General features: G+C 41.1%; 1 protein-coding gene across 6 annotated transcripts; it reads left to right on the top strand.

The window, feature by feature from the left end:
- Window positions 1-1,852: 1,852 nt before the first annotated feature.
- On the top strand, window positions 1,853-24,567 carry MKNK1 (MAPK interacting serine/threonine kinase 1). Of its 6 annotated transcripts, none has more exons than XM_015636774.1 (14): window positions 1,853-1,935; window positions 2,808-2,919; window positions 5,397-5,492; window positions 8,514-8,612; window positions 9,289-9,386; window positions 10,846-10,925; window positions 12,476-12,549; window positions 15,642-15,746; window positions 18,688-18,743; window positions 19,339-19,434; window positions 20,183-20,377; window positions 20,996-21,160; window positions 21,774-21,817; window positions 22,733-24,567. In XM_015636774.1, exons 4-14 carry the CDS (start codon window positions 8,516-8,518, stop codon window positions 22,959-22,961), a joined length of 1,239 nt encoding a protein of 412 aa, XP_015492260.1. In that variant the 5' UTR covers window positions 1,853-1,935; window positions 2,808-2,919; window positions 5,397-5,492; window positions 8,514-8,515; the 3' UTR covers window positions 22,962-24,567. The 6 variants fall into 6 exon arrangements, with proteins under 6 accessions (XP_015492260.1, XP_015492259.1, XP_015492256.1 ...); XM_015636773.1 differs by having other exon boundaries at window positions 8,362-8,612; window positions 21,777-21,817; XM_015636770.1 differs by having other exon boundaries at window positions 8,362-8,612.
- Window positions 24,568-26,218: the final 1,651 nt, after the last annotated feature.

The following is a 26,218-nucleotide window of genomic DNA, read 5'->3' as shown; positions in this document are numbered from 1 at the left end:
GAAGCTGTAACTCATTAACTAAGCTGAATTTTGTGTTTCAACCAGAGCCATTTCAACAACAGCAAAAACTACTGGAATTGAACAGCTTTGGGTGAAAAAAAGTGTTATCAACAAGTTACTAAGCCTATATGTGGCAGCACATTTGAAAGCTTTGGGCCACTATAGCTAAAAGAAGTTGTTCTCACTCCATGGCACCTTGAATACAGTTTCTGGTCCTTTGTAGGTGGAAAGGGCTATTTCCCTTTGCCATCCATCTTCCTACAGGCTTTTTGCTATTGGGCAGTTTCCATCTCCCAGGTGAAATGGGGATAACATGGTGTGAAAATCCCCAGATCTTCACAAAGGCCAAAATGAGCTAGAACATCTATACATGATTTCCAAAGTCTGATAACTTGATAATTTGCAATTTACTCTGATTTTTTTCCAGGCATATTCAGGTTCTGCTTCAAAGTTTCCCATTATTGCTCTGATATCTGCAGCCACACAGTGCAATGTTTGCAGTCTAGGCAGCAACATCTCCCACTTCCCAGCAAAACTAGCATCTCCATGGATGTGTGAAATCCTTATGGAAACGATACTACATCACAAATAAGGCAGGGAGTAGTATCTCACAGGAGTTCATCTACTCTTTTTTTCTTTTTAACACAAACTCTAAATTTACCAAGTTTACATTTTATATTGTATTTTCATTTATTCTACTAAATTGAGAGCTGAAATGTCACCCAAACTGAGAACAACCTTATAAAATGCCAATCTGAGTTAATATGGAAATGAGCTACTTCTTGTCACCCTCTCCACAAATGAATCCACCTTCTTGCTCAGCTTTACAGTGGGAAATAGCATTGACAGCTGTTTCTTCCTGAGCCTTTTTAACACCTGTGAAGTAAATCAGAACTTTTCTTTGTAAAACTGAAAGAATGGACTCATCTGCAAAATCCAAAGCAAGGTTTCTGCTATTATTTTTTCTCTTGGAGCTGTTGTACGAAGCAGGTGCCTTGTGTCTCTGCTGAGAAGAAAGCCTGATTGTTTTTCCAACCAAATATATTTTCTGGAAATATAACCAATCTAAAAAGGCATAAAACTGATAAATTAAAAGCTTAATTTAATCGTAGTTGTTAAAAAATATTTTAAAAAGTATTTGACTAGCATGTTTGCCTTTCCTCCACTGCTCTTACATTGTTGCCTCTCTTCTGTAGCTGTATTGGACACAAATATATTCCACTGCTAATACAGAAACAGATCAGTTGTGGGGAGGTAAGGAATTAGCTGGAGGACAAGAGGCTGCATCTAAATTATTCAAGGAGGAGTAGAAAAAATGCAGAAGGACTGATTATCCCAAAGGCGATAGGAGCAAGTGAGGGTGGGATACAGAGTTGCTGCTGAGGAGGTTTTCTCGAAGTCCTTTGGACACTTTGTCCAACAGCAGAATTTCCATGCTGTGCTTCCCTAGCTGTATCCAAGCTCTTGGTTGTTGTTACCTTACTTTTCCTTTCCGTTCTTAGTCTGTCCTGCCTGAAGGCACGCCTGGCTTTACTGAACGCGAGGTGTTTAAGGAACGACGGGACGTGGCACGCCGTGGAGACAGCGGTGCCCGGCCACAGACCGGACCCGACGATCTTCGGTTGTCCAGCCGAAGTGATTCTGTGGCATCGCTCACGGGGGAAGGGGAAGGCCGCAAGCAGCCAGCACAGCCCAGGGAGCCGGGCTGGCCGGCCGATGTTCCCCCATCGCTGTTCGCCCATCGCTATTCGCCCATCGCTGTTCGCCCATCGCTGCTCCCCCGTCCCGGCCCCTCAGGGGAGGCGCGGGCCCGCCCTGCGCGCTCCCGGCAGGGGGCGGTGCCGCGCGCACGCGCGCTCCCGCCGCTCCTCAGGCGCTCCGGGCGGGGGCGGGCGGTGCCGCCCCGCCGAGGAGGGACCCGCGGCCGCCATGGAGGTGAGGCCGGGGGTGCTGGTGCCGCTTCCCGGCTCGCCCAGCTGAGGGGAGGCGGGGGAGGGGAGTCCCCGGGGGCTCGGTCGGTGCCCGCAGGGGCTCCTGCGGCTCGTCCGGGAGTGTGGCGGGCAGAGCGCTCGGACGCCGGGAGCGGCGGCAGCCCCGGCTGCTCGGGGACGGCTGGAAGGTGCCTCAGCCCTCCGGCCAGCAGCTTGGGTCTGGGGGCCCTCCCCAAGGAATGCGGGAGTTTCCTCGTGTCGGGGGCTGGAAATTTGTTCCCCGAAGGTTTAAGGCGCTTTGTTTCGTACAGAGCGCGTTTTTCAGTAAAGAGTGGTAAGTCTGTTCACTCCTACGGCAGCTGCTTTCTACTGAGGACATTGTTGGAGTGAGAACAGAGGGGAATGAACCAGCTCCTAGATGTGATCACGAGAAATATTTTAGTTCCTGTGTTTTTCCTCTGGCATAAAACGGCAATTGTAAACCCCGAGGAACGCTGAAAATCTGCCTAATGTGTACTTTGTGGCATTAGTTTGAGCAGGGTGACCTTCTGAGGCAAGAAAAGCAGCGGGACAGCCCTGGGTGACAGCTCGGTTGCTGGCATCAGCAGGACTTGTGATAGCCAAAAATCAACCCATTCCCTGACACCACTGGCACTTGTCTGTGAAGTGTCAGATTTCTTGAGAAATAAGCCACTGCCATTTTTTTTAATTTTTATTTTTTAAAATGTTTTATTTTTTTCTTTTGCCACTTACAAGCTGACCCCTTCTAAAAGTCTTTATCATACAATGTTATGACTCATAATTGGCTTGGGAAGATTGGTGTATGTTTTGATAACTTCAAACAACTATCATTTGTTTTTGTTATTGCCTAAACAGAGCTCCTCTTCGTGCCTCCCAGCTGCTGGATGGAAGCAAGGCAAAACACTCCTGCAGAGCTGAACCTCTTTCACTTCAGTTCTAAAAGTGTTTTGTATTGGCAGCCTTCCAGGTAAAGTAGGGTGCCTTGTGCATTTGACCCTTTCTTGGTTCCTTAAAGGTCTTTTTCAACCAAAATGCTTCTATGACATTATTTCATGGTACCAGTACACCATAATACTTTAAAAAATAGTATTTACGTCTGTGAGGAATTTCCTCTCTCCTTCTAGTACCTGGTAACAAATGTTAGAACACTGGTACAAATCTTACGTGACATCAAGTGTGACAATGCTGTGGAGTTTAATGATTTGATTTCAGAGTTGAAAGCACAGGGAGGGGAAAATGAAGAAAAATCAGTCTCGCTTCAAAGTTTAGAAAAACATTAAGTTAGATTAGCTTCTCCAAACAAGGCTACTTGCTGATGTAGGTGTATGTTGTGTAGTGTGATTATCTGATTGATCATTTGTGGGGTGTGGCACAAGAGCAGGAAATATTTATCTTCTATCTGTGTGAAATGAAAAGTTGTCTTCTAAGAAGTTTTTCTCTTTGGTTTACAGTAGCAAGGGAGCTGAGGGGGATTAGAGGAGCTACTTGGTGATGCAGAGACAATCTTCTTAGAGTTGTTTATGCCATCAGATGTAGAAGAGAGTAAACAGCTTGCTCTCTTGCTTAGAAGCTATATACATTGGATATCTCCTTCATTTAAAAGTGCTCTAGAGGTTGGAAAGCCTTTAAGTAGCTGAGTCAACACACTATTGCTAGGAGTTTTCTCATTTAAAATGTGTGTGATGGAGTTTAAAATAACTTTTCTGCTAAGTTCTTATTGCCCTGATGGTGCATCTTAAATATGAACTATCTGCCAGTGGTCAGTAGCATTAAATATTCTGTTTGATTATTCTGTTGGATGTGGAAGGACAGAGGATGTTCTTTAGTGCAGTAACCAGTGTGTGTTCCATGTTGTTCCCAACAGGGAATTTACATTACATTTTACAATAATTTACAATAATTTATTAGCCCTGTGAAATACACCCTATTATATCCTACCATCCATGTGGCTGCCTTGGAGACACCTTGTCCTTGAACAAGAAATTAGAAAGATTACAATGTTTTTAAGCCACCTTCAGTCTAATTTGTTTTCCTTACTTGTTACATCTTAGCTGGATCAGGACACTTCTCATTTGCCTTTGTCTTTGCAGTGGGGATGATAGCAGTTCTTTTGCTGTCATTCTGAATGATAATTAATGCTTTCAAAGAAATTCATGTGTGCCTGGGGAAACACAGGCTGATTTCAGGAGGTCTCACGTCTGCAGCATGTGTGTCAAAATACGCTGTTCCTCCAACACAAGAGGGAAAGGAGTGCTGTGTGAGTTCCTCCCCATTAAGGTTCTCCCTTCTTCCCCAGCAGTCACCCTGGTGAAGTAATAAAATTGGGGTGGGAGGAATCTATCTGAAATAACTTGATGTGCTCTCCTGAAAAGTGAGATCCATCCATTGCTGAAGGGTTTGACTGGGAACCTCAGAAAACCCCCACTTAGTTTAGTTTGCAAGGGAAGTGTTAGCTGAGAGTACCAAAAAGTTACTCTGCAAATTGTGCAAGCAGGAGATAATGTGACACTGATCTTCTGAAAAGTGTGACAGAGGGAATGGCAGGGGGAAGCATGGACACAAGGAGAAAGGTTGCTGTAACCTTTTCCTCAGCATGAAGGGTTTCAGGCAGGTGGTGTCAGCTGTGACACTCTGAGTTGTTACAGTAATGCCATGATAAGGCTGGATCAATAATTGTTGTCAGACTTGCTCTTTAATGAAATTGGATTGCTTGGGCTTCCTGTGAACTTTCAGGTGTTCATCTGAAAATGTTAATGCTCTTGTATATTATTGAGAAGATGTTGGAATGTTTTTTAAGTTCCTCTCCCTTCATGGATATCTCAGATTAAATGAAAATAAAAGTTGTATTGGAGGTGGAATGAGCAGATAACTCTGACAGCTAAGAATGAATTGTGGCAAACTAGTGCAAAAATCAAGTATGAGTGTTCAGCTTCTTACAATTTGAAATTAATATACTTAATACAGAATGAGTATAAAATAGTCTTTCTGATTTGACACCAGACTTTCATACATCATTGCACATTCTTCCTCTTCAAATTGTATCTTTCTTGATGTGTGACATTACAAACACAATCACTATGTAGTTGCTTTATGAAGGCAGCTTGGGTTGTTATGAGCTTCCTGCAAATACATGGTTTTTGTAGAGAAACTGGACACACCTGCTGAGTGTTTACAGTTTCATTACGAGCCACATCTACAGGAATCAGTGTTAATGGAGAAGGGAGGGTCCTGGAACAATGTGAGACTAATCTGAGATGAAAACTGGACTGAAGTCTGTTTTCATTTTGTTCCAATAAAATTTTAGGGGTGTGCTTTTGCTGTGTGTTCATGCGAAGCCCATCACAACAGGTCCTTGCAATGTCTTTAGACTCTGGGCACTACCTAAATGTGTGGAAAAATATTTTCATGATTTCTGAGTGGTAATGTGATGGTGTTTCTTTTCAGCTCCAGAACAACTTGGCTCAAGCAAGACCCAGTTTTGGAGCAGGTGGTGGTACCAGGACTCTGCTTTCTTCCACTGAGTTCAAATACACAAACAAGGTATTCTTTTCTTAATAGAAAAGGCATCTTTCCTGTGTTCTCCAAGTGCTTCCCGTTACTCACATGTGCTTGCTTTCCTAATATACTCTTCCTTCCTTTGGGAAGCAGATTAGAACAAGAGGCAAGTTAGGTCTGGGTAGTGGATTTTGGCATGTTCATATGTGGAGTGTTAGGAAGCAAGATGAAAGACAATTTATGATCTGAATAAAGTGAAACTTGTGGTAATTGTTCCCTTTCTTCTTCTCTTGGCTTTGTTTGCAAGTTTTTTCTTTACAGCAAAAGAGAAAAGCTGTAACTACCTTCCCACACAGGCTCTGAATAATGTGTGTGTTAAATATTGCCTCAACACTGAGTTATGATGATGGTAATAAAATTCAGGGGCTTCAACAAAACTGCAGCTAAGACAGAAACTTGCTCTCATTTTACTTACAGCGTGGCTTTTACTGCTAACATTACCCTGTGAGTAATAATCCTAACGTGACTGGAGAAGGACAGATCAGAATTTGAAGACACTCGTCCTGGACCTGGTGTGTCCATGGGCCATTTCCCTCCAGAGCAGTCCATCCAGTCCCTGAGCTCTCTGTCTGGCAGGGTGAGCTGCCTCAGAGCCCACAGTGTCCTTGTCACCAGAAGCACTCCTGCACTACGCAGAACACCTCAGCATTGCTTGGATGGTTGAGGCACACTGTCCTTCAGTGTCACCCGAAACTCTTTTGGTTGTAGGAAAAAAAACCACATTTCTTTTGAAAGCTTGAAAAATCTCTATAAAGTGTTTGTCTGGACTAAAGGAATCTTCTTGTAGTACTGGCTGTTACTTAAGTACTGGTTCATTGTAACAAAGTGAGTAATGAGAGTGAAGCTGTGATACCTTTAAAGGATGAGCTGTGTTGACAGAAGTGAGCTACACAATGATGTGAAATAGCAGAGCAGAGCAGTAACAAGAGTCTAATACAGCAAATGTTTCATGCTTTACTGTGATGGCAAGTTTAGTGAAGACTATAGGCTAAAAATGTCAACTTTTCATTAATTTCGTTTCTGTGTACATGACTAGTGAACTTCCTGTTTTCAGGGAAGCAATTCTCTGCAATTTAGGAATTGAGTCAGACTAAAAGGACTTGAAATAATGTAGTGAGTTAATAAACAGCTGACTGTAAATATCAGAGCCAGCTGGTAGAGTGCGGGAGCTGGCTGTGAAGAAATATGTCAGCTGTGCTAAGAGACAGGATTCACATTCTGGGATTTTTGCTGATTTTTAGTCTGTTTCAAGCTCTGAAATGGTGATGTTTGAAATGGAATAGAATCTGCCTAGCTATGACTTGTAGAAGATCAGGTCATTGAAGTTACTTGTTTGATACCTTGTGGAAATCAAGCAGCACCTTCAAGCAGAGCAGCCCTATCTCTGAGCAGCTTCATGTGTGTCATTTCAGCCCTGATGGAGGTTGAATTGAAAAAGAGGATAGCTGGAATTAGCTGCCAAAGGCTCACCTTCTCTTTATCTTAACATTTGAAGTTGTGGTTGTGTCAGTTTGAGTTAAAAGGAAGCAGTTTCTTGAGAAATTGGTAAAATGTGCTTTATATTACTGTATTTAGGAAGTCACACATAACATCCATCATGATGATTTCTGAACACATTCTGCCTAAGACTTGAAAATGAGGATTTACTATTGTTTTGAGGCTTTGAGTGATATATGTTTAAGTGTTTCACTAAGTTGTTAAGGAGAAAGGACTTTCAAAATAACACTTGTTCTAAATTTTCAGACATGTGGGTTCTAAGTGACACTCACAGTAGCTATTACTGACAGATAAGAACAAGAAAAATGTAATGGAGCAAAGATGAAGTATTTAATGTATTGGTAGGTTGTTGTGGAGTGATTTTTGCCTTGGAGCTTCTCCTGTGTTTTGAGTGTTTTAACAGTGAAACAGTGAAAGGCAGAAAAACTGCATTTTACAGTCTGTTAAAAGAGAATTGACAGAAGTTTTTGGGACTTGCTCTTTCATTACCAGTGTTCTCATAATTACATTATTTCTATTGATTTTGCTTTCTCTCTAGTACAAAATCACTAAAAGTGAATTTAATCAGAATTCCTCCTGGCTGTAAAATGTCTTTGGTGCACTTTGCTACTGCCTTGAAGACTTTCAGCTGAGATTGTAAACTTGGGCAAACTTGGCTGGATGTGACTGGTGTTAAGTGCTCCCACCTAGAACCTCAGAGTGGAATCATTTAACCTTTTTGGAGATGGGTTATCTGTACAAATATGGCAGTGTTTTTATTTAGGTCTTCAATAACAATATGCAGGTGTTTTTTCTGCCATAATATCTTGCATCAGTTAATTGTTATCTCTGACTAAGCTCTTGTAGTATCTGCAGCTAGTAACGTAGGGGGAAAATATCTAAATGCCATAAACACTCCTTGCTTTGGAGCATAAATTACCCACTGATCTGTGGTTTAGAAAGGTACATTATGGTTCTGTGAGAAATGGTTTTCTTTATGGCCTTTTGGCAGCATCAACTGACCTAGATTGTCCTTGTGATACCTTAACTCCTGTGGTTGCTTTGTTTCACTGAGTGGTTTGAAACCTCCCCACACCTTCCTGCTGTTTTGGAGCCTCATTTTTTTGAGCTGACTTGAAAAAAACAATCTCTTTTTAAAACAGTAGAGTGGCTTAGAGAGAGTGCCCTTGTGAGGGCTGCAAGTGTTGTCTGGTATCAGGGCACATGTTCTGTTGTGGATTATTTCTCTGCCTTGCCTTACTGTGCTGTGAGATCAGGATTCAGTACAGATGCATTATTGTTCCCTCCTGGTTTTACATTTATTTATCAACTCCCCCCACCTCCAAACTATTAATTGGCACCCAAATTGCCTTTTTAGGTTTCCTATGATGTTTGGAAAAGAGGTGGCAGCCTGTGATGAAGAAAAGCAGAGAAACTTTTGGATAGATAAGAACATAAACACACAAGAGAATTTGTGTTTTCTCCTAAAGTGATTGGTTGTTAAAGTCACCTCTATGTTCTGCCACACAGAGATGGTCAGCAGTCAGCCTGTCCCCATAGCAGACAGTGGGAAAAGGAAAAAGAAAAAAAGAACCAGAGCCACAGATCAGGTCCCTGGGAAGTTTGAAGGTTGGTGACAATTTAAGTTTTTAATTGCTGCAGTCTGCTTTGCTTCTGCTGTTTTTCTGTTTTCTTAGCTAAACATTGAATTTTTTGGTAGGAATGGCACTGATGTCAAAATGTTTTGATTGAATTGATGTGTGCAAAAATACTGTGAAGTTTTGTAAGTAAAATATTGTTCAGTGAGAAAACTGAGTGGTATAGAACTTCTTAGTGGGCAAGTAGCAATGGAAAGTACATTACAAATAAAGATGGTAGTAGTGTTCTAGATTTAAATATTCAAGTTTTTGTACTTAAAAGCCCGTCTCTGCAAGTAGATTAAATATGGTAGGCATTTTCTGAGCAAGGAGTTAATTGTTTTCCACCTGAAAAAAATGTTTCTGAGTTTTACATGAAGACAGGGAAGGTGGCTGAGATCCTAGAGATTGCTGAGATATCAAACATTTCTAGTGTGAAAAAATGTGTAATTTTGATGCTGTAATAAAGGTCACGTCTAATTTTTCTGGAACTTGAAAGAGTGAGGTGAAAAAGGAAGTGTAGTTAAGACTGGCATGTCTGCTTTATTGCTACATAAATTTGAAGGATGCTTATCAGATAAAGAACTTGTCTTGATGTTATTCATTAAAATAGCTTTCATTTTCAAAATTCACTTTGATGGATGTGTCCTTCTGGATTTCTTTGTCAGACTTGTACAAGCTGACTGCTGAGCTGCTTGGTGAGGGAGCATATGCTAAAGTTCAGGGTGCTGTCAGTCTCCAAACTGGGAAAGAATACGCAGTAAAAGTAAGTATAGAGTAAAAGCAGCATCCCTTTTGTCTGTGATGTGTCTTCTCTCTCTATCTCAGAGAAAACCTGCAATAGAGTGGGTAATAGCAAATCCTTCTAGGAAATTGTTGATGCTTGAAACAAGCTTGTTTTATAACGGTTGAGAAAACCTATCATCTTAAGTGTTGTGCCTCCAGAGTGAGCTGGTTTATCAGCTGCAGGTAGAAATCACAGACAGTAAATCACTGTGATGGTTGGATCCCAGGGCAAGCTGTCCTCTCATGCTCTACTTTGGTTGTGGTCTCCCTTTATCTCTTCTTATGAAACAAGAGGCTGAGTCATTGTACAGCATGGCCTCCCAAATAGTGCAAGCTTTTGGGTGCTCCTCCGAGTTCAGAGAGCATCAGGTGCTACCAATGATTCATGTAAAGCTGTCTTTATTTCTGATAGAGGCCAATCTTCTTTCTATAACATCTGAACTGAAAACATTAGGGCTCATTTACAAATTCGCTGTTGTCCTGAGTCCCCCATTTAATTACAAACACAACAGCAATAGGGAAGCTTTATGTTTGATTCTATTCAAAACAGGCACAGAATTTTAAGGCCCTTTAAAAAGTAGTTCTATAAATGCTGGATTTTTGTCTGTACTTTGTAAAATTGTTGAAGTTGAAAGGTTGAAATAAACAAAGCTCTGCATTAGGAATTGTGTGTGATCAGATACAGAGACCTGTCTACTAGTGGTGAATGGTTACCTCTTCTGTAGCAGAGAACTTTGCACCAAGGTGCAGAAATAAGAAACCAATCCTGGATACAGATGGTGGTGATGTTTTGGTAATGTCATGAGTTTTTAATTTATGCAGCAATCATTCAGGCTCAGACTCTGTGGAAAGCCCTTGTTCTTGTCCTCTTTCGGCATGAGGATGGTGTGAAGGAAGGTGACCTCTGATGGCTCTGAGATTGATTGTATGTTTTCTTTAGGTTCTATTATTTGGTTTCCATATAGTTTACATTATGAACTTAACTCTCATTTTGTGGTGAATTTGGTACTTGTTGCTTAAATGCCTCTAATGAATCTCTTCAAATCTCTTCTTTTTGATTGTTCAGTGTCTGATGTGACTCAAATCTATTTTTGGTAGAACTCAAGAGGATATCCTGTTCTGCACATTGCAAAGTTAAAATGATGCAAGGAAAAGCTTGTGGTAACTGGTCACTGGCTGTGTAATGTGTGGATTTAGTTCCTCTCTTCTCTTCCTGCCCTAATTTCTCTTGTCCTCTGAATGCCTTCCAGAGCTCTGCTGACACTGCTCTGTAAACAAATGCCAGATGAGAAATTGAACAAACAAACAAAGGTGGAGTGTTTTTCTCCAGTGGGCATGCCCTAGATTCAAACCTTGGAACAGTTACCTAATTCCAGAGTTACATGCACAGTTCCTGCAGTATTTTTTCAAATATGAGTTCTTAAAACTCTTTTTCACAGATCATTGAAAAAAATGCTGGGCATAGTCGGAGTCGGGTTTTTCGTGAAATAGAAACTCTGTACCAGTGTCAGGGTAACAAGTAAGTATGGTCTTGTCTTTGTTTAAATTAAAGTGTTTTGATTATTTGTTTTCAACTTTTTATGTGTGACAAGGTTAGAAGCTTTGCAGTATTCCCTTAAAACCACTTGAATTTTAGACTTGACTTCTCAAGGCATCAGTTCAGGGTAAGAATTTCCCCTTCTTTACCTGTGAAATTTAGGGGAACTATTTACAGATTAATAGTTACATTACTCAATTAGCAACTGGGTCAATGTAGCTTGATTGTGCTTCAGTGATGCATGGCTTTTGTCCAGATGAGAAATTAACATTTTGACACTCTCCCCTGTGATTTCATCATCAGCAAAAGCTGACACTGACACCACCTGCTGTGGAAAGGAAATCTTACCATTCCTTCCCCTGATGTTTGTCCTCCTCGTGTCAGCCTTCCTGCTTTTGCTCTGGAGCTCTTAGATAAGCAAAAAGCTAACACAGTTCTCACTTGGATGCGTGCTGACTTCATGCAGCCGCAGGATGAAGCAACTCTAAAGCTGCTGCTCATGTCTGAAGAGGATGAAAAGCTGTGCAGGCACTGGCATCATGCTCTGGGAGCTCTGTGATGGGTTTGAGCCAGTTCTGAAGCTACTTTTAGATGTCCCTGTTAATCTAGAATGTATATACCACAGATGATGTATATATATTACAATTGTGTGGCTTTTTATTGATTTTTTTTAAAAAAATACTTAATATAACATACAGAAATAATTTAAAAACCAGCTTGTTTACCAAACTCATGGACTTATGTTGTGCTGTAGAGGAGCAGACCATTTGTGAGGTTAAGAGTAAATGGTCATCCAGTATACAACTGATGAAAAACTCAAGCTCACATGACCACATGCAGAATTTCAGGGATTTGGTATACCATTAAATGTAAAAAACTCAAGCTCACATGACCACATGCAGAATTTCAGGGATTTGGTATACCATTAAATGTAAAAAACTCAAGCTCACATGACCACATGCAGAATTTCAGGGATTTGGTATACCATTAAATGTAAAAAATTCTGACTTGCATGTTTGGCATTCTCAAAGCAACCTGGGGTATTTATGCTGCAAAGAATTTACATGAGCTAAACAGGAGTTAGTCTAAAAATGGCAACTAAGGAGCTGGATTTAATATCTTGTTGACAGATGCCTGTCTCCTTTGAGCCCTGTGTGTTTTGCTTTGTGATTTCCAGAGAGAAAGAATGCCAGTTTAATTATTTTTTCTTTATTTCTGCCTTCAGCACAAAGGCAGTGTTTTAAATTATTAAATACAACCTACTACCACTTATCTTCCTGTCAACTGAGCAGTAGCAGAGCTCTCACAATCCTGGTGAGTGTGGTGTTTGGCACATTTCCCATGCTTAAATTTCAGTGTGAGTTGGAAATGTAGTTTTAATGCCACGGGCAACCAAAGCAATTTGATTAACTAGAACTTGTATTTTTGGTTACTTCTGCCACTTCCTAGTTATCCATGCTGAAACTCTTCATTGCTGTATGTTCCATGCTTGTTTCTTTTATTCCATTCTTTTTTGTTTCTTTTTTTTAAAGGAACATTTTGGAGTTAATAGAATTTTTTGAAGATGACACAAGATACTACCTGGTCTTTGAGAAGCTGAGAGGAGGTACTGTGCAGAAACTGTGCCTTTGCTCATTGAATCATTTTGGCTCCTATTTGCCTCTGTTTTAAAATAACAATTAAAGAACTTACTTTAAATGCTTGAGAATTTCAGGACAAGAAGTAGAGGAAGTATTTTAAACAGCTTGAAGTATGGTTATTCTTGAGTATTGATGGGTTTGGTCATGCATTTGTAATCCCTTTCTGAGAGTTATGGAAATGTCAGCTCTATTAAAGTGGCAGGTTTGAAATACAGTCAGTGGGTCACAGTGCCTTCAGGCAAGGGGAGACACACAGGATGTCAGGTGTTATGCATGATCCTAAGTGCAGCATCTGAATACTGTGGCAGAGTTTTCCCCTTGATGTAGGATTGACTTAATTTCCTGGTACTCATGGAACTCTGTTGTGAAAACAGTTTTGCCTGTGCCTGGGGTTGCTGTTATTGAGAATCTGCCGTGCTTGTGGGGGTTTGAGAGCCCATCAAGTGAGCCTGAGTGGTCACTGGGCTCTGGCACTTCCCACTCACCTGGGGAATGAGAAAGCTGCAGCAAGCACTTTATGGACTTTCTCACATTTGTCTGCATGGAGTGTAATTACAGTACTAATTGCATGGCTGTGCAAAACCAGGAGTTAATGTGGTCAGCCTTTCAAAGGAAAACTGAGCTTCTGGAGTATCCTGCTGCCCAGAGAATGTAATTTACTGTCTCTGGTCAAGAAGGTTTCCAGGAGCAATTGTACGTGCAAGAAATAAAAATTCTTTCTGCATAGATGCAGAACTATTTTTGAAAGAGGTGGATATTTATTGAGTAAAAGTTTTCATTTAACTTTTCTCAAAATTGCTGTATCTTTTTATGCATCTTGTGTTTATCCTGTGTTTTCCCATAACCCTTTGTCTTAATGCACGGATGTCTCTGACAAATAAGCTGTAATAGGACTTGATTGAGATGAATCTGCATTTGTAATTTTTTTCATCTCCATATTCTTCCATTAGTTAACTCTCTTCTTTGTCAGTCTGTGGTTGTCAGTGTCACTGCTTGGCTGCTGAGAGGATAATAATGCTACTCCTTTCCTCTTGGTTTCTGTTTTTACAGGCTCAGCTAGGGCTGAGGCTACTTTTCTCTTAAAAAAACCAACAGTATTTGAAGTATTAGGTATGTGGTATGAAGACAAAGAATGGGAATTAAGGTCAGATCTGATGCACTGCAGATTCTTATGTGAGTGGCAAGGCTGGCAAGAATGAGAACATTTATCTTCAGTGCAAGCCTTACTTCAGCAACTCCAGTCTCAGAAGCTGCTGTTACAGTGTTGGAGCCTAATTTGGGCTTTCCATTTTCAACTTTGCCTTCCAGTAGCTGTGGTAACTGAAGGAGCTCTGTTCCTGCTTTTATCTGTGTTCAGTTCACTGTGATGTGCAGAGTCCCTTTAGTATCCTTGTCTGACAGCATTTTATAATTGAATGAGTTAAAATCGAGCTGATTAGATTGAACTTGCATGATGTAAGAGGTTTTTTCTTCTTTTTTTGCCCCTCTGAAATGCATTTTGAGAGGTGCTTATATAATGCTTTCTGTCTGATGAGTACTGGAGAGGTAGGAATAACCATGGCAGGAGTGCCCTGCTATTCTTTCTTCATGAGGATTTTCTATGTGGGCTGAATAGAAAGTCAATAAAGTATGTTTTTATTGATATTGATGTAATTCTTATCTGAGAGACTTTGAATATCAGTTCTATTTGGAAAGAGAATTTCAGATAAACCTGCTGAGTGAAATGAGCACTTCAGCTGGCTCAGTATTGTTTCCTGCAAAGTGTGGGGTCTTTTCCACGGGGCTGGAAACATTGAAGAACTGTTGCTGCTTTCTAAAGGTGCAAAGAACAGCTACACCAGGAAACCCCTTTGAAATTTGTGCTCTCAAGAAGTCTGTAGCAAACTAGAAGGTGTTGGTTTTGACAAGGGAAGATGTCTGAGTTTGAAATCTAATAACCTGGTCCAAAGTGGCCTTCCTCCACCCACCTGACACAGCATGGCTGTGCATATCTGAGCAGTCTTTTGTCCATCTCTCTTATTTTTAAATGTCCTTTCTCTTCCTTCTCTGAGTGCTCACTGTGGAGGAGTGGCAGTAGCATTGATGCTTTAAGAATAGGAATTTCCCAACAGATGATTTCCTTCCACATCTGGAACTGAAGAATTCAAAAAAGTAAAATCACCTGAGGTAGAAAATGTTGAGTGTATTGAGGCTAATAACAAATGGCAGTTATTTCTTGAATTTCTTTGCCTGACTGCTTTTACAAATACACCTCTCTGAATAAGAAAATAGAAGGCAATAGTAAGGTTACATAGGGAGCTGGGATCTCTGTGGACTACATGGTTTTTTAAAGATGTTTTTAATCTTTTGAGAGGTTTGATTGAATTCACTTTAAGAAAATGAGGAATCAGACCTCCCTTTATTCTTTGTTAAAGGGATACCAGTGAGGCCTGCAAGCTACCAGCCCTTCAGTATATTTTCATTTAATTTTATATCACTGGGCAAATTTTGCCTTAAGTCAGTACAGAAGCCTTGCCTTGATGCCTGTGGGAAATTTGATGTGTATTTAAAGGTCAAATATCTTTTTACTTTGGTGGTGTTGAGGCACAAAACATGTATCCTTGACTTTCAGTGCAGAGTTTCAGTGGTGACATTATAGAAAATGAGGAAAGTTTGAGTATGGCCACCCATGACCTGGGGTAGGTTGGATTTTGCTGAAGTGTTCATGTATCTCCTTAGCTGATATTTTTGAGTTTTACTGGTTCTATTGGAAAATCTCTACTGTCCCAGTGTGTGGAAAACAGACCAGTCATGTCCTGGGGCAGTAAAAAGTGATTGCCTCTCATGCTGTGCTTAAACTAGACAGCTGCACTGTTTGAAAATTATGTTCTAGCACACTTAAGCAGTGAAGCTGCTCAGTTGTGCCTTTTCTTCTTAGTCATTCCCCTCTTTGCTCCATAGAAGTTGCCTGCTGTGAAAGGCTTCTGTCAAGTGTGAAAATGAGGTTATGGATTCATGATACTTGGAACTAGTTCAGCATTCATACTGAGGTTTTCCCTTTCACCTGTTACTCTGACAGGGTCAATCCTGGACCACATACAAAAGAGGAAGCACTTCAATGAACGAGAAGCAAGCAAAGTGGTGAGAGACATTGCCTCTGCTCTGGACTTCCTTCATACAAAAGGTGAGAGAAGGCTGCCTCCATCTTTACTGGTTAATACTGCACACTTGGCTAATAAAGTGTATTTATCTCTAAGTAGACAGCTTTTGCTAGTGTTTCTATTTACAGCAATGCCACATGACTTAAGCTCTTCTCTTCTGTGATATTATTTTCATATTGTAGTATTTTAAGTAATTGGGAGTGTTAAGATGGTACAGGCTTTTCAAAAAGAAAACTTGAATCAACATCCAGAGAGAGTTAACTTTAGGGTTGAGTTTGTTTGTTCTTGTTACACAAGCCACCATATAAAGGTTACTCAAAAGGGATCTAATAAAATTTTAATTTCCTTGTCTTTCAGGTCAAGTTACTTTTCTATTATTATTCAGAATTTCTGCTGGTCACAAGACCTGTTGGTTTGTAGTAGCTTTTGGCCCTCACATTTAGACTCTCACTGTTAAATTGTGAGACCTAAGTGAACCAGTCTTTATTTGAAGGTGCCCTCAATTAATTTGGAATTTGATTAGATTTAAAGCAGTTATTGTTTGTAGAGTTTTTTTTTTTTTTATGTTAGTGTTTTTCTGCTGCTTTTTTGACTTGGGAAATTCCAGAATTTCTGTGCATTATGGTCATCCCAGAGTATATTTTTGGGCTGAATGTGATGGATACTTTTGAAGTCTTTCCTATGTTGTGATTATCTGGCCTTGCAGCTTCACTTACTGTTACAGTGACTAGCTCAGAATAGAATGGCATGTAATGGAGGCTGTTTATTGGTTATTTATTTTGATACATTTTTTCTCTTCCATTTTTCCATTCTGATTAGCCTGGTAGATCTCAGCAGATCTGCATCTGCTGCCTAAATTGCTTAGTACTGCCCCTGGTACAATAAATGTTTAGCTGTATTCTGCTGTTTGTATGCTAAGATGGAATCACAGCACTGGTACCTCAACAGGTTGAACCCATTAAAAAGAAAATTGTAGCAGTGCATAGGGATAAAAATGGTAAACCTGAGGAATGTGGGTCTTGTCACATGTTGTGACTGTTACAAGAAGTTAATCTGAATGTCAAACCAAATTTAGTTTGGATTAAGAGTTTTTGTAATTTTCACTGCCCATGTGATAATTCAGTGTTAAACCTTCAGAGAAGGTGCTTCTGGAATACCTGTGTTTAGAAGATTTTGACTTTGAGATATGGGACATATAAGAGACAGGAAACTTAGGCTGAATATATGGAAAAATTCTTTTTTTATGTTCAGGGCTATAGCAGGTTTCTTAACAGCTGGAAGTCCAGCTACCCCATTCAAGAGGTTTAACATCAACTGAGCTAATACCTTTCTGTAGTTCTCTGAGCTTTTAGTTTTAATTCCCCTTTTCCCAAACAAGAGGAGGGTGATTGATTAAAATGACTGTAGAGCAGCAATCTGCTTTCTTGTTTGCTGTGAACTGGGACAGTGGGGACATGGCTTGCAGAATCAGCTACATCCCCTTTTCATTTTATTGTTCTCTTTATGGTTCTTCCGTGTGACATTAAAATAATTAGTAAATAGGATACAGAACACTAAAGTAAACAGGAAATTAAAGCAGTTTTATTGCACAGCTTAATGGTGAAGTGCTATAGCTAAATGCTTTTAAAAAAAATTGAATGAGGACACCTAATTCTTTTGCCAGGAGTAGTTTAAAACTCAGCTGGAGGATAATCCTGCCTTAAACCCACTTGGGATGTGCTTTATTGCTAATAATCTACTGGAGGGGTGTTTAAAGGCAGTTGTTTTCTCAGTGCTCTGTGCAACTGAAAATCAAATGTTACATAATCAGACATTTGAATTCACACAATAATACAAAAAGACACTGTTGGCTTTCCCATTGCGAGCCAAGCCAACTGTTGGGAGTTTGGTCAGCACATTTGTAAATGTCAGCACAGGCCACCTTGGTGGGTTCATTGTGCCATGTTTTGTGCCAAAGCCATGTGCACTGTGTCAGTATGAACACAGATTCCTTTAAATTGGGCCTCTGCTGTTATATTTTAGGCCACATTCTGTGGAGTGTGCTGAAGAAACGACATTTAAAGCTCCCTTGGCTAGAGTTTGGTGGAATTTTCCTTCCTGTACTCTGAAGTAATATCAGGTGTCTTTAGAGTGTAAATTTCTAAATCAAGACTAGATTGCAGTTAAATTACAGCCAAGTTGCTCATTTGATTTGATTTTTTTTGCCTCTCATTTTCTACCTTCTAATTGAGTTTGATCATATTAAACGGAGAGCTTCCAGAAATTGTGGTTTTAGGCATTTGAAGAACTTCTTTGACAACAGAGAACCACCTTGCTGTGTGGATTACACAGATAACTTTGTGTTTCCCTGTTAGGTTTGCCTACTCTGATAGGAGTCAAATGAAGAAGCATTTGGTTGTTTTCCTTTAGCTTTCCTTCTGCATCTCTAACTGAACCTTTAATTTTTCTTTTGCTTCAGCACTGAGTATGTACCTCCAAGGGGTATTTTCATCTGGAAACTCAGGGGATTTTTTGCTGGGGAGAGTGCCTCAAGTACTGTCTGTGCTGATAAGAGTTCAGCAAGCCAGTTGATCCATCTGGGAAAAAGAAATTTACTGTAAAAGGCACAAAAATAATGTCATTAAACTGTGTAAAGAATTAAACTTTCCTACAGACCAGTCATCTCAGTAAGCTGGTTTTGAGGAACATAATTAATTTGGGCTAACAAAAAGTTCTGGTGTTAGCAGGTTCTCATTTGCTTGACAGACTCTCCTATACAGTTAAGGAGGATAAAGGTATACCAGGATTCAAAAGTGACTTTTAACAGTTGCAGTTTATAGTTAAATTATTATATTTAATAGGGGCAGATGTGTGTAGCAGGCTCAGATCTATAATATTTCCCAGGCCACCTTTTAATAAAGAGAAGGAATGAGATATAAAACAGGGGAGTGTCCTTTCTAATGAACATCTGTGCTCTCTGTTTAGGTATTGCTCACAGGGACCTGAAGCCTGAAAACATCCTGTGTGAATCTCCAGAAAAGGTGCTGCTCTGGTCTCTTAACTTTCCAAACTGAATTTTTTTTTAACCTGATTCCCAAACACAGTCCTTGTGTTTTTTTTCTTTTCTTAAACCTTTTTTTCTTGGAACCTCTTTTCTTGGAACTTTTGAACCCATTAGTGAACTTCAATTAAATTTAACAGAACTGAAGCTTAAAAGAGACTAAATTCTTCTTTGAGCTGGGAAAATGTGAACATCTGGCTAAGACAGAAAAAGCCAACTGGCCTTACAGAGGGACGGCAGTCACACCCTGGTGCCTCATCTGTTCTGGGCCAGGAGCCAGATAGACAAGAAGCATTTAGAGGCCAGTTGGTCACATTATATGACCAGTTTTCAAAGTGCCCTGATGTGTACTGGCACTTGCCTAACCAAATAAAAAACTAATGTAGCAGGATCATGTGCTGGTGCTGTGGGTACAGCTGGGGCAGGGCAGGTGGATGCAAGGAATGGAAGGCAGCTGTGAGAGACTTGGTCTCAGCAGGGACCTGTATTCTGTCCTGGGGTTTTCTACTTCACCTATATACATAGTCATATATTTTCCATTAATCACGGTCTTCCTGACCTCTTTCTTTTTTTAGATGTCACCAGTAAAAATATGTGACTTTGATCTTGGCAGTGGGGTGAAGCTGAACAGTGCATGTACTCCAATAACTACTCCCGAATTAACAACGCCGGTGAGAGACCTATTGTGACTTTGTGCTTTTTTTGTTCTACTGTCAGCCAATTTTCCTTATCTCCAAAGGAGATCTTCCAAAGAGCTTACTGCCACTTACCATTTCAGGCAAGAGTATGTGTGATGAATACTGTCTCACTTCTTTGTCACAGAACAAATACACAAAAGCACAGGAGCAGGCAGGGTTAACTCTCCTGCTGGCCAGCATGTGCCACATCAGTCCTGCTTATCTCTTACACAATCAAATAGGGAAACTTTTGTGCCCATTTTTTGTGTGCTAATGGACAGACTTTGAACCTTAGTTTTGTGTTAATTTCCCCATGTTTTGGTTCTGTAGCCAAGCCAATGAGCTAAGAAGAATGCAAGTTCTCTAATCAGAGTGTGGCTTTATAATACACATTAGTTTGAAAAACTGCAGTCCTGTGCTTTTGCCATTTACTGTGAAAGAAAAATCTCTTTTTCAAGTCTTACAGAAATCTATTCCCTTGATACACTTGTCTGATAACTAATGGATAAGATTTAAAAACCTGAAAGATGTAAATTAATATTTTGACCTTGGATTAAAAGCTCACAGCTATGTGGAACAGATTATGGTGCTGCTAAAGAGCTATAGGAACTTCAATATTCACTGATGCCTGATTTCTGCTTTTGCACCAAGCCACTTGGTATAAAGAGTGGAAAATGATAAACCTGAGTCTTGTTTTGATGTGACCCTCCCTTTGAAAACTTGCTTGAATTTGGTTTCTTAGTGTGGCTCTGCAGAATACATGGCACCCGAAGTGGTGGAAGTGTTCATGGAGGAGGCCACGTTCTATGACAAGAGGTGTGATCTGTGGAGCCTGGGGGTGATTCTGTACATCATGCTCAGTGGTTACCCCCCTTTCGTGGGCAACTGTGGCACAGACTGTGGCTGGGACAGAGGAGAAGTCTGCAGAGTTTGCCAGGTGGGTGTGCACGTCCTGGGTGTGTGGGGAGTGCAGAGTTCTCCCCTGAGCTTTGGGTGCAGGACTTGCTGTAATGCCAGCAGTGGAGAGCTGTGCCTGATGCTGGCAGCTAGCTGGGAGGATGAGCTGTCACTGAGAAGTGAGGGTGGCAGTATAGAAGTTGAGTGATACCAGTTTCTAAAGTAAGGTTGGGCAAGTGCCTCTCTTTCCTCCTGTTGAGAGATCTCAGAGCTTTTCCTCACCCTATTCCTCACTCTGGAATCCTCCCTTGTTCTGTAATCCTTGGTCTGGTTTATGGTAGTCACTGCAATTCCTCTGATACAAGCTGAGCCCTGGGAGGGTTGCCATGCAGGGCCTGAATCTGTTTTCTAAAAACAGAGTATTTTAGCTGCCCTCTTAGGGGTGGGGGGAAGTTTTTTCAGCAGTGTATTGTGTCCCTCTTAGGCTGCACTGAGGCACTCTGTGGAGCTGCCTGTCGCTCTCCATTGACTGCATAAGGAGACCGGATGGTTTCAGTTGTTGCCCTCCACATTAGGTGGACAAAAGTGAGTGGGAAGTCTCCCCTGAGAAACTTTCTGATTGTGGTGTATTTCAAGTGAATATTTTTTCCTTTACTAGAACAAGCTTTTTGAGAGCATTCAGGAAGGCAAATACGAATTTCCTGACAAGGACTGGTCACATATTTCCTCTGAGGCCAAAGATCTCATCTCAAAGCTGCTGGTTTGTGATGCCAAAGAACGACTTAGTGCTGCTCAAGTTTTGCAACATTCATGGGTTCAAGGAGTAGGTATCCCCCTTTATATTAAGAGTTATTCTTCTTCCAAACAAGCTGTTCCCTGTCTCTTAACTTTTTATTAGAGTCCTTGTGTGTTTCAGTGCTTGTATCTTGATTAATTAAATGATACACAGTGGCTTTATTTTTTCTGCGTGGTAAATATTTGGATGAATATGTCAGCCTTTAAATGTTTGTTTTGTCTTGTTTAATTATTGCTTTGTGCATTTAAAATGGCTTTCTTGTGAATAGCGAGCACTGCAGTACACAATTTATTGTGCTAATACAGTAATGCAGAATGCTGGTAAATACGCTTATAAAAGAACAGCAGTGTCCTCTTTTGTTTCAGTTCCCAGCTCAGGAAGGAAGGAATAGACCCTGTGGAGATCTTCCAAAGCTTTAGTCTTATACCTGCAAGCTGTGAAATCTTCTTGTGAGGGGAGACAGATTATGAAATATGTTTTGCAAACAAACAGTGATTTGTAAGCTCACAGTGAATTAGTTTATTTGCAGTATCTGTTAGTTGTAAAGATTTGGGGGAGTCACTTGGTTTTTGTCACTCTTGGGAAAGCTTGGTTCCCAGCTGGTAATATGTAACTAACTTCTCTTAACTGCTTCTTCTAGCAGGCTCCTGAAAGGGGATTGCCCACCCCTCAAGTTCTTCAAAGGTAGGGTTTATTTTCTAAACATCTATAAACTTGGTCAAGGATAATTACTGAAAGAATGGGTGGGAGAGAGGAGTTGACAAATTAGGAGGTAGCATCCCCTGGCTGAGAATGGAGCTTCATAAATGTGCCACACTAATTTTGTTAAGAACATCAGAAATATTAAAGCTCCGAATTTTCTTTATGATCTAATCTTGCTTGTTTGTGGGAAAAGCATTAGAGGGAATTCCTGCAGTGCAGTGTTAATCTTAGACAGGAAATAATGATGGGTTTGTCAGCTTGCTGCCCAGGAGGGGGAGAAAAAGGCATAAAGGCATGTGCTACCCAAAGAGACTGCTTTCTGATGGGTGGATAATCACCATAAACACAGACGTGGACCTGACTTTCGTTGTAGTTGGTGGCATTCACAATATCCATTTATTGTGAGCAGGGCAAGCCTTTTTGGAGGTGATTTGATGGAAGATTCTGTATGCCAGAGAGCCTGAGTCATACATCTGTTTCTGTCTCTGTGTCTGCTGCTGGTGATTTCAGGTGGTTCCCCCATCAGAAATGCATTTCCTTAAGCCACAGGTGCAGATATAGTGGGACTGCAGTTCTCTGGATGGCCCCAAATGCCCATCCTTTGAGAACAGGTAGAAATTAAGGATGACATCTCAAGTGGCTTCCTGGATTTATAATTAGAATTCCTTGTCGGGAGGAGGAGAACTGTGGCTGTTTCCAAAATTCCAGAGTGTTCTTGTTATGTAGTGCTGCTCCTCTGAGTGAGGACAGATGCAAATATTAACTGGTCATTTTGCTTGCTGTCTCAGTGATTTGGAAGAAGAAATAAACACACCTGGAAATAGATACTCTGCTGTGAGGACAAGTGGGTGAAGTGCCTGTGTTGAATCTGCTTCCTCCTTCTCTTTCCCTGGGCAGGAACAGCAGCACAAAGGACCTGACCCTGTTTGCTGCCGAGGCCATAGCCCTGAACCGGCAGCTGTCCCAGCACGAGAGCGAGCTGAGCGCGGAGCAGGAGAGCACCGCCCACACTGTGTGCTCCATGAAACTGTCCCCTCCCTCCAAATCCCGCCTGGCCCGGCGCAGGGCCATGGCACACGCCACCAAGACCAGCGACTTCCAGCCAGTTCCCCATAAAGCCTTCTAAAGTTCTTTCCTGCTGTGTGGGGGGCAGGATCAGGCTGTGCTCTGACTTGGATTTTCAGCGCTGATAAAAGCTGCTCTGCTTCTGACACTTTGATTAGGAGCTTGCTCTTGTGATGTGATTGTAACTTTAAGGGGACAGCTTTTTATGGGAATGTTTTTTTTTGCCTGGCAGGTTTAGTGCATTAAGATAATTCAACTGATTTTTGTTAAACTGCAGAAGTTGAGTTTGCTGCTGTATTATCTGAGGTGATAAATCACTAAGTTTTCCTCATTTTCTTCTTAGAAGAACACAGTTTAAAATGCAAACTTGAAAACATCAGGAAAAACACACACTTGCCTAGCAGAGCATTAAGTCTCTCCCTGCCAAAGGCTGCTCTCCTTGATGGCACATTTTGAAGGTGCTGCTGTTATTGCCAGCAGCAGGGACTGTTCTCAACCAGCAGTGCCCTCCTGTCTTTCTCTAGACTCAGGAATGAAGATGTTGACTGGGATCTCTGTCTCCATTACATTCATTGGGCTTAAATGGAATGAGGATGGTACTGTACAGGTGCAAGGATTGCTCATGCTTCTTCTGGGTAGCTTTTTTATGTTGTTGATAATTTGTGTGTCAGCATGTGGGGTGAAAACTGGGAGAGGTGGGATTTTTATCTGATGTATCTTTGCCCTTAACTACAATGTACTCCATACCATCTCTTTTTTTAATTTTCTGGAGTTTGATGTCCTTGGAACAGTTACATTCTTAAATCTGATAACTGCAGTGTAACAGACTGTTTATGTAACAGTTTATATTTACTGTTAGGTAGGCTTTTTAATACTAACATGGGGTTTTATTATATTAATGCTATCCTCAGCTAAACCTTCCTTTCTTTCTGAAAAATTGTATTTCTCCATGACCTTTTGTGTGTCCTACCTGGAGTTCCTAATGTGAGCAGACAGATATCAGTGAATTTTGGTGTGTGAATAATTTAGAAATGCCACAAGCAGAGATACAACTGTACAAAAATGGTGCTGCAGCCATAAAATTCTGCCACTTGCAGTAATCTCAGGCTGGGTGTCTAGATTTTTGCTTCCAGTTTCAATACTGTGTTGCAACAGAGCCAAGAATAATTTGAAAGGTTTTTGGCTGAAAAGCCAAAGATTTAAGTGACCAAAGGGAGGTCTATGGAGAAGGACACACATGTTGAGCACTTTCTGAAACATAAGCTGTGAAAATTGGGCCACTGAGATGCCCATGATGATGCACCTTAACTTGTCAGCCCTTTCTGAAATATTTTACCAGGGCCTTGTGTGCAAGGGGGGGAGAAGGAGAACCCCAAGTGGCAGCACAAAACCCTCCCAAGCAGAGTGAGAAGGAATAAAGTAAGCAGATGCAACAAGCACTTGGAAGTTGAAAGGTCAAAGTTGAATGTCGTTGCATGGCCTATTCAGCGTGGTTTTACGTTATCAGTAATATCAGTGCATACAGCTATTTTTATAAAACATGCTGTATTTTGTGACTAATATTAAAGTTGTTATTTAAACGTTTTTATACGTCATGCCAGCCGATGAATGATGAAATGTATTTTGCTTTTTTTAATTAAAATGTCCTAAGTTATGTATTTAACACATTTGGCAGTTCTTTGTGGTTTTTTCCCTCTGTTTTTGGTGACACAGAAGAAGAATTCTTTGTGTGACATTAGATTTAAGACAGTCAAACTGTCTGAGGACTAGGCATACCTCCCTCTTCTATTGATTTATTTTATCAGTCTGTGATCTCATATTTCTTTTTGGGAACTGAGAAAAGCACCCCAGGCAGGGAAGAGGTGTTAACTTAAGCCAGTTGTTCTGCTCTTGTGTGTAGTCTAGTTCTGAGTGCCTCTTGCAGAGTCATTTTTTAGTTTCTTTGGGGGTCTGTGGCTCTTGGGTGGGGAAGGTTGTTTTCCCAGAGGTGTGGGATGCAGCACTCCCAGTGTCTGTGCAGCTCATGCCTTGAGTGAAATCTGAATAGAGAAGGAATGCCAAACCAGGTGCCAGACCCTTTATGTATACTTGCCTTTTAGTTGAACTGTGCTTTAAAATTATCTGCTTCTCCTTCCCTTTTCCTCCTGGGCAAGAGAGCACAGGAGACCTTTTGGCAGGGGTACAGGAGTGATGTTTCACGGGGGCAGGTCTTGGAACTTTGCCTTGAAATGAGAAGTCACATTCAGCTGATGATCCAACAGGTGCCTCTTTCCCTCTGATCTTTACCTTGCACTGAGAGTTCAGCTTTCTTCAGGTGAGTTATCCCCTGAGGGCCTCATTTGGAAGGCCTTCACAATCCTCTTCTCATGTCAATGAGGAAGAGGTTCTTCTAGGTGGAGGGTCACTAAAGGAGGGGCTCAGTGATCTGTGCTTTTGAGGTAGTGCTGGGTCCGCTGGCGTTGCCCGTGAATCTCTTGTTTTGCTGCCTGTGGAACATGAGTGTCTCATCACTGAATCCCAGTGCTGCCCCTTTGGGAAGGGCTGAATCTGTGCCATGTTTGTTCAGTTACCTGTGATGAACTACACCGGGCACCTTGGGCTCCCTGGCTTCTGAAAAGTGATGGAAGTGTCTTCTTGGTGAGGAAACCGGGTTGGGAAGGCACAAGGTGACTTTCAAGAATTCAAAAAGATATTTTGACCAGTAAGGAGAACATCAGAGCAGCTAAGCTGATCTTTAATATTGATTAGGCAACCCACAAGAAAATTTTGCTTTCCATCCCCAAGGTTTTTCTGGGAGGTGGGTGAGCAAACTGAGGGCCATCAGCATGATTTATAGGGAAATAATTTCAAACAAATGGCAACCAAGCAGCTCTAGTCTCAAAGCAGTCCCCTCGGGAGCCAGTGACACAGGATGTTCTGTAGGATTTTGCTAACCTTTATGTGCAATATTTCACAAAGTGCCCTCAGCCTTGTGCTTACCAGTGTGATTTCTGCATTGTTAGTTGCATAAAAGGAAGCTCCTATTTTTCATTGTGTGGTATTTTCTCTGCTCTCTCTTCCTTCCCCACATGTTTATTGAATCCTTTATCAGGGATGCAAAGATGCCTTTGTTATTTGGAGGGATGTGGGTGGGCTGGCTTTCAAGGTAGTGAGTAGCTTTGTTAATTTTCAAAACTAATAATTTTCTTTAGGCCACTCCAGTGGCAGCAACAGCCTTCCATGGAAACATACTGCCATGGTAACTGAAAGCCTTTCCCTTTCCCTTTCCCTTTCCCTTTCCCTTTCCCTTTCCCTTTCCCTTTCCCTTTCCCTTTCCCT

Source organism: Parus major, chromosome 8 (genome assembly GCF_001522545.3).
Source record: "Parus major isolate Abel chromosome 8, Parus_major1.1, whole genome shotgun sequence".
Taxonomy (NCBI): domain Eukaryota; kingdom Metazoa; phylum Chordata; class Aves; order Passeriformes; family Paridae; genus Parus; species Parus major.
Note: the sequence above shows the minus strand (reverse complement) of the source record. Positions and strands in the feature narration are given on the sequence as shown.

Coding starts and splice junctions, on each gene's coding strand:
- MKNK1 (XM_015636770.1), top strand. CDS start 8,498: ATGTTCTGCCACACAGAGATGGTCAGCAGTCAGCCTGTCCCCATAGCA. Junction 9,387..10,845: donor GGAAAGAATACGCAGTAAAA/GTAAGTATAGAG, acceptor TCTTTTTCACAG/ATCATTGAAAAAAATGCTGG. Junction 21,161..21,773: donor AACATTCATGGGTTCAAGGA/GTAGGTATCCCC, acceptor TGCTTCTTCTAG/CAGGCTCCTGAAAGGGGATT.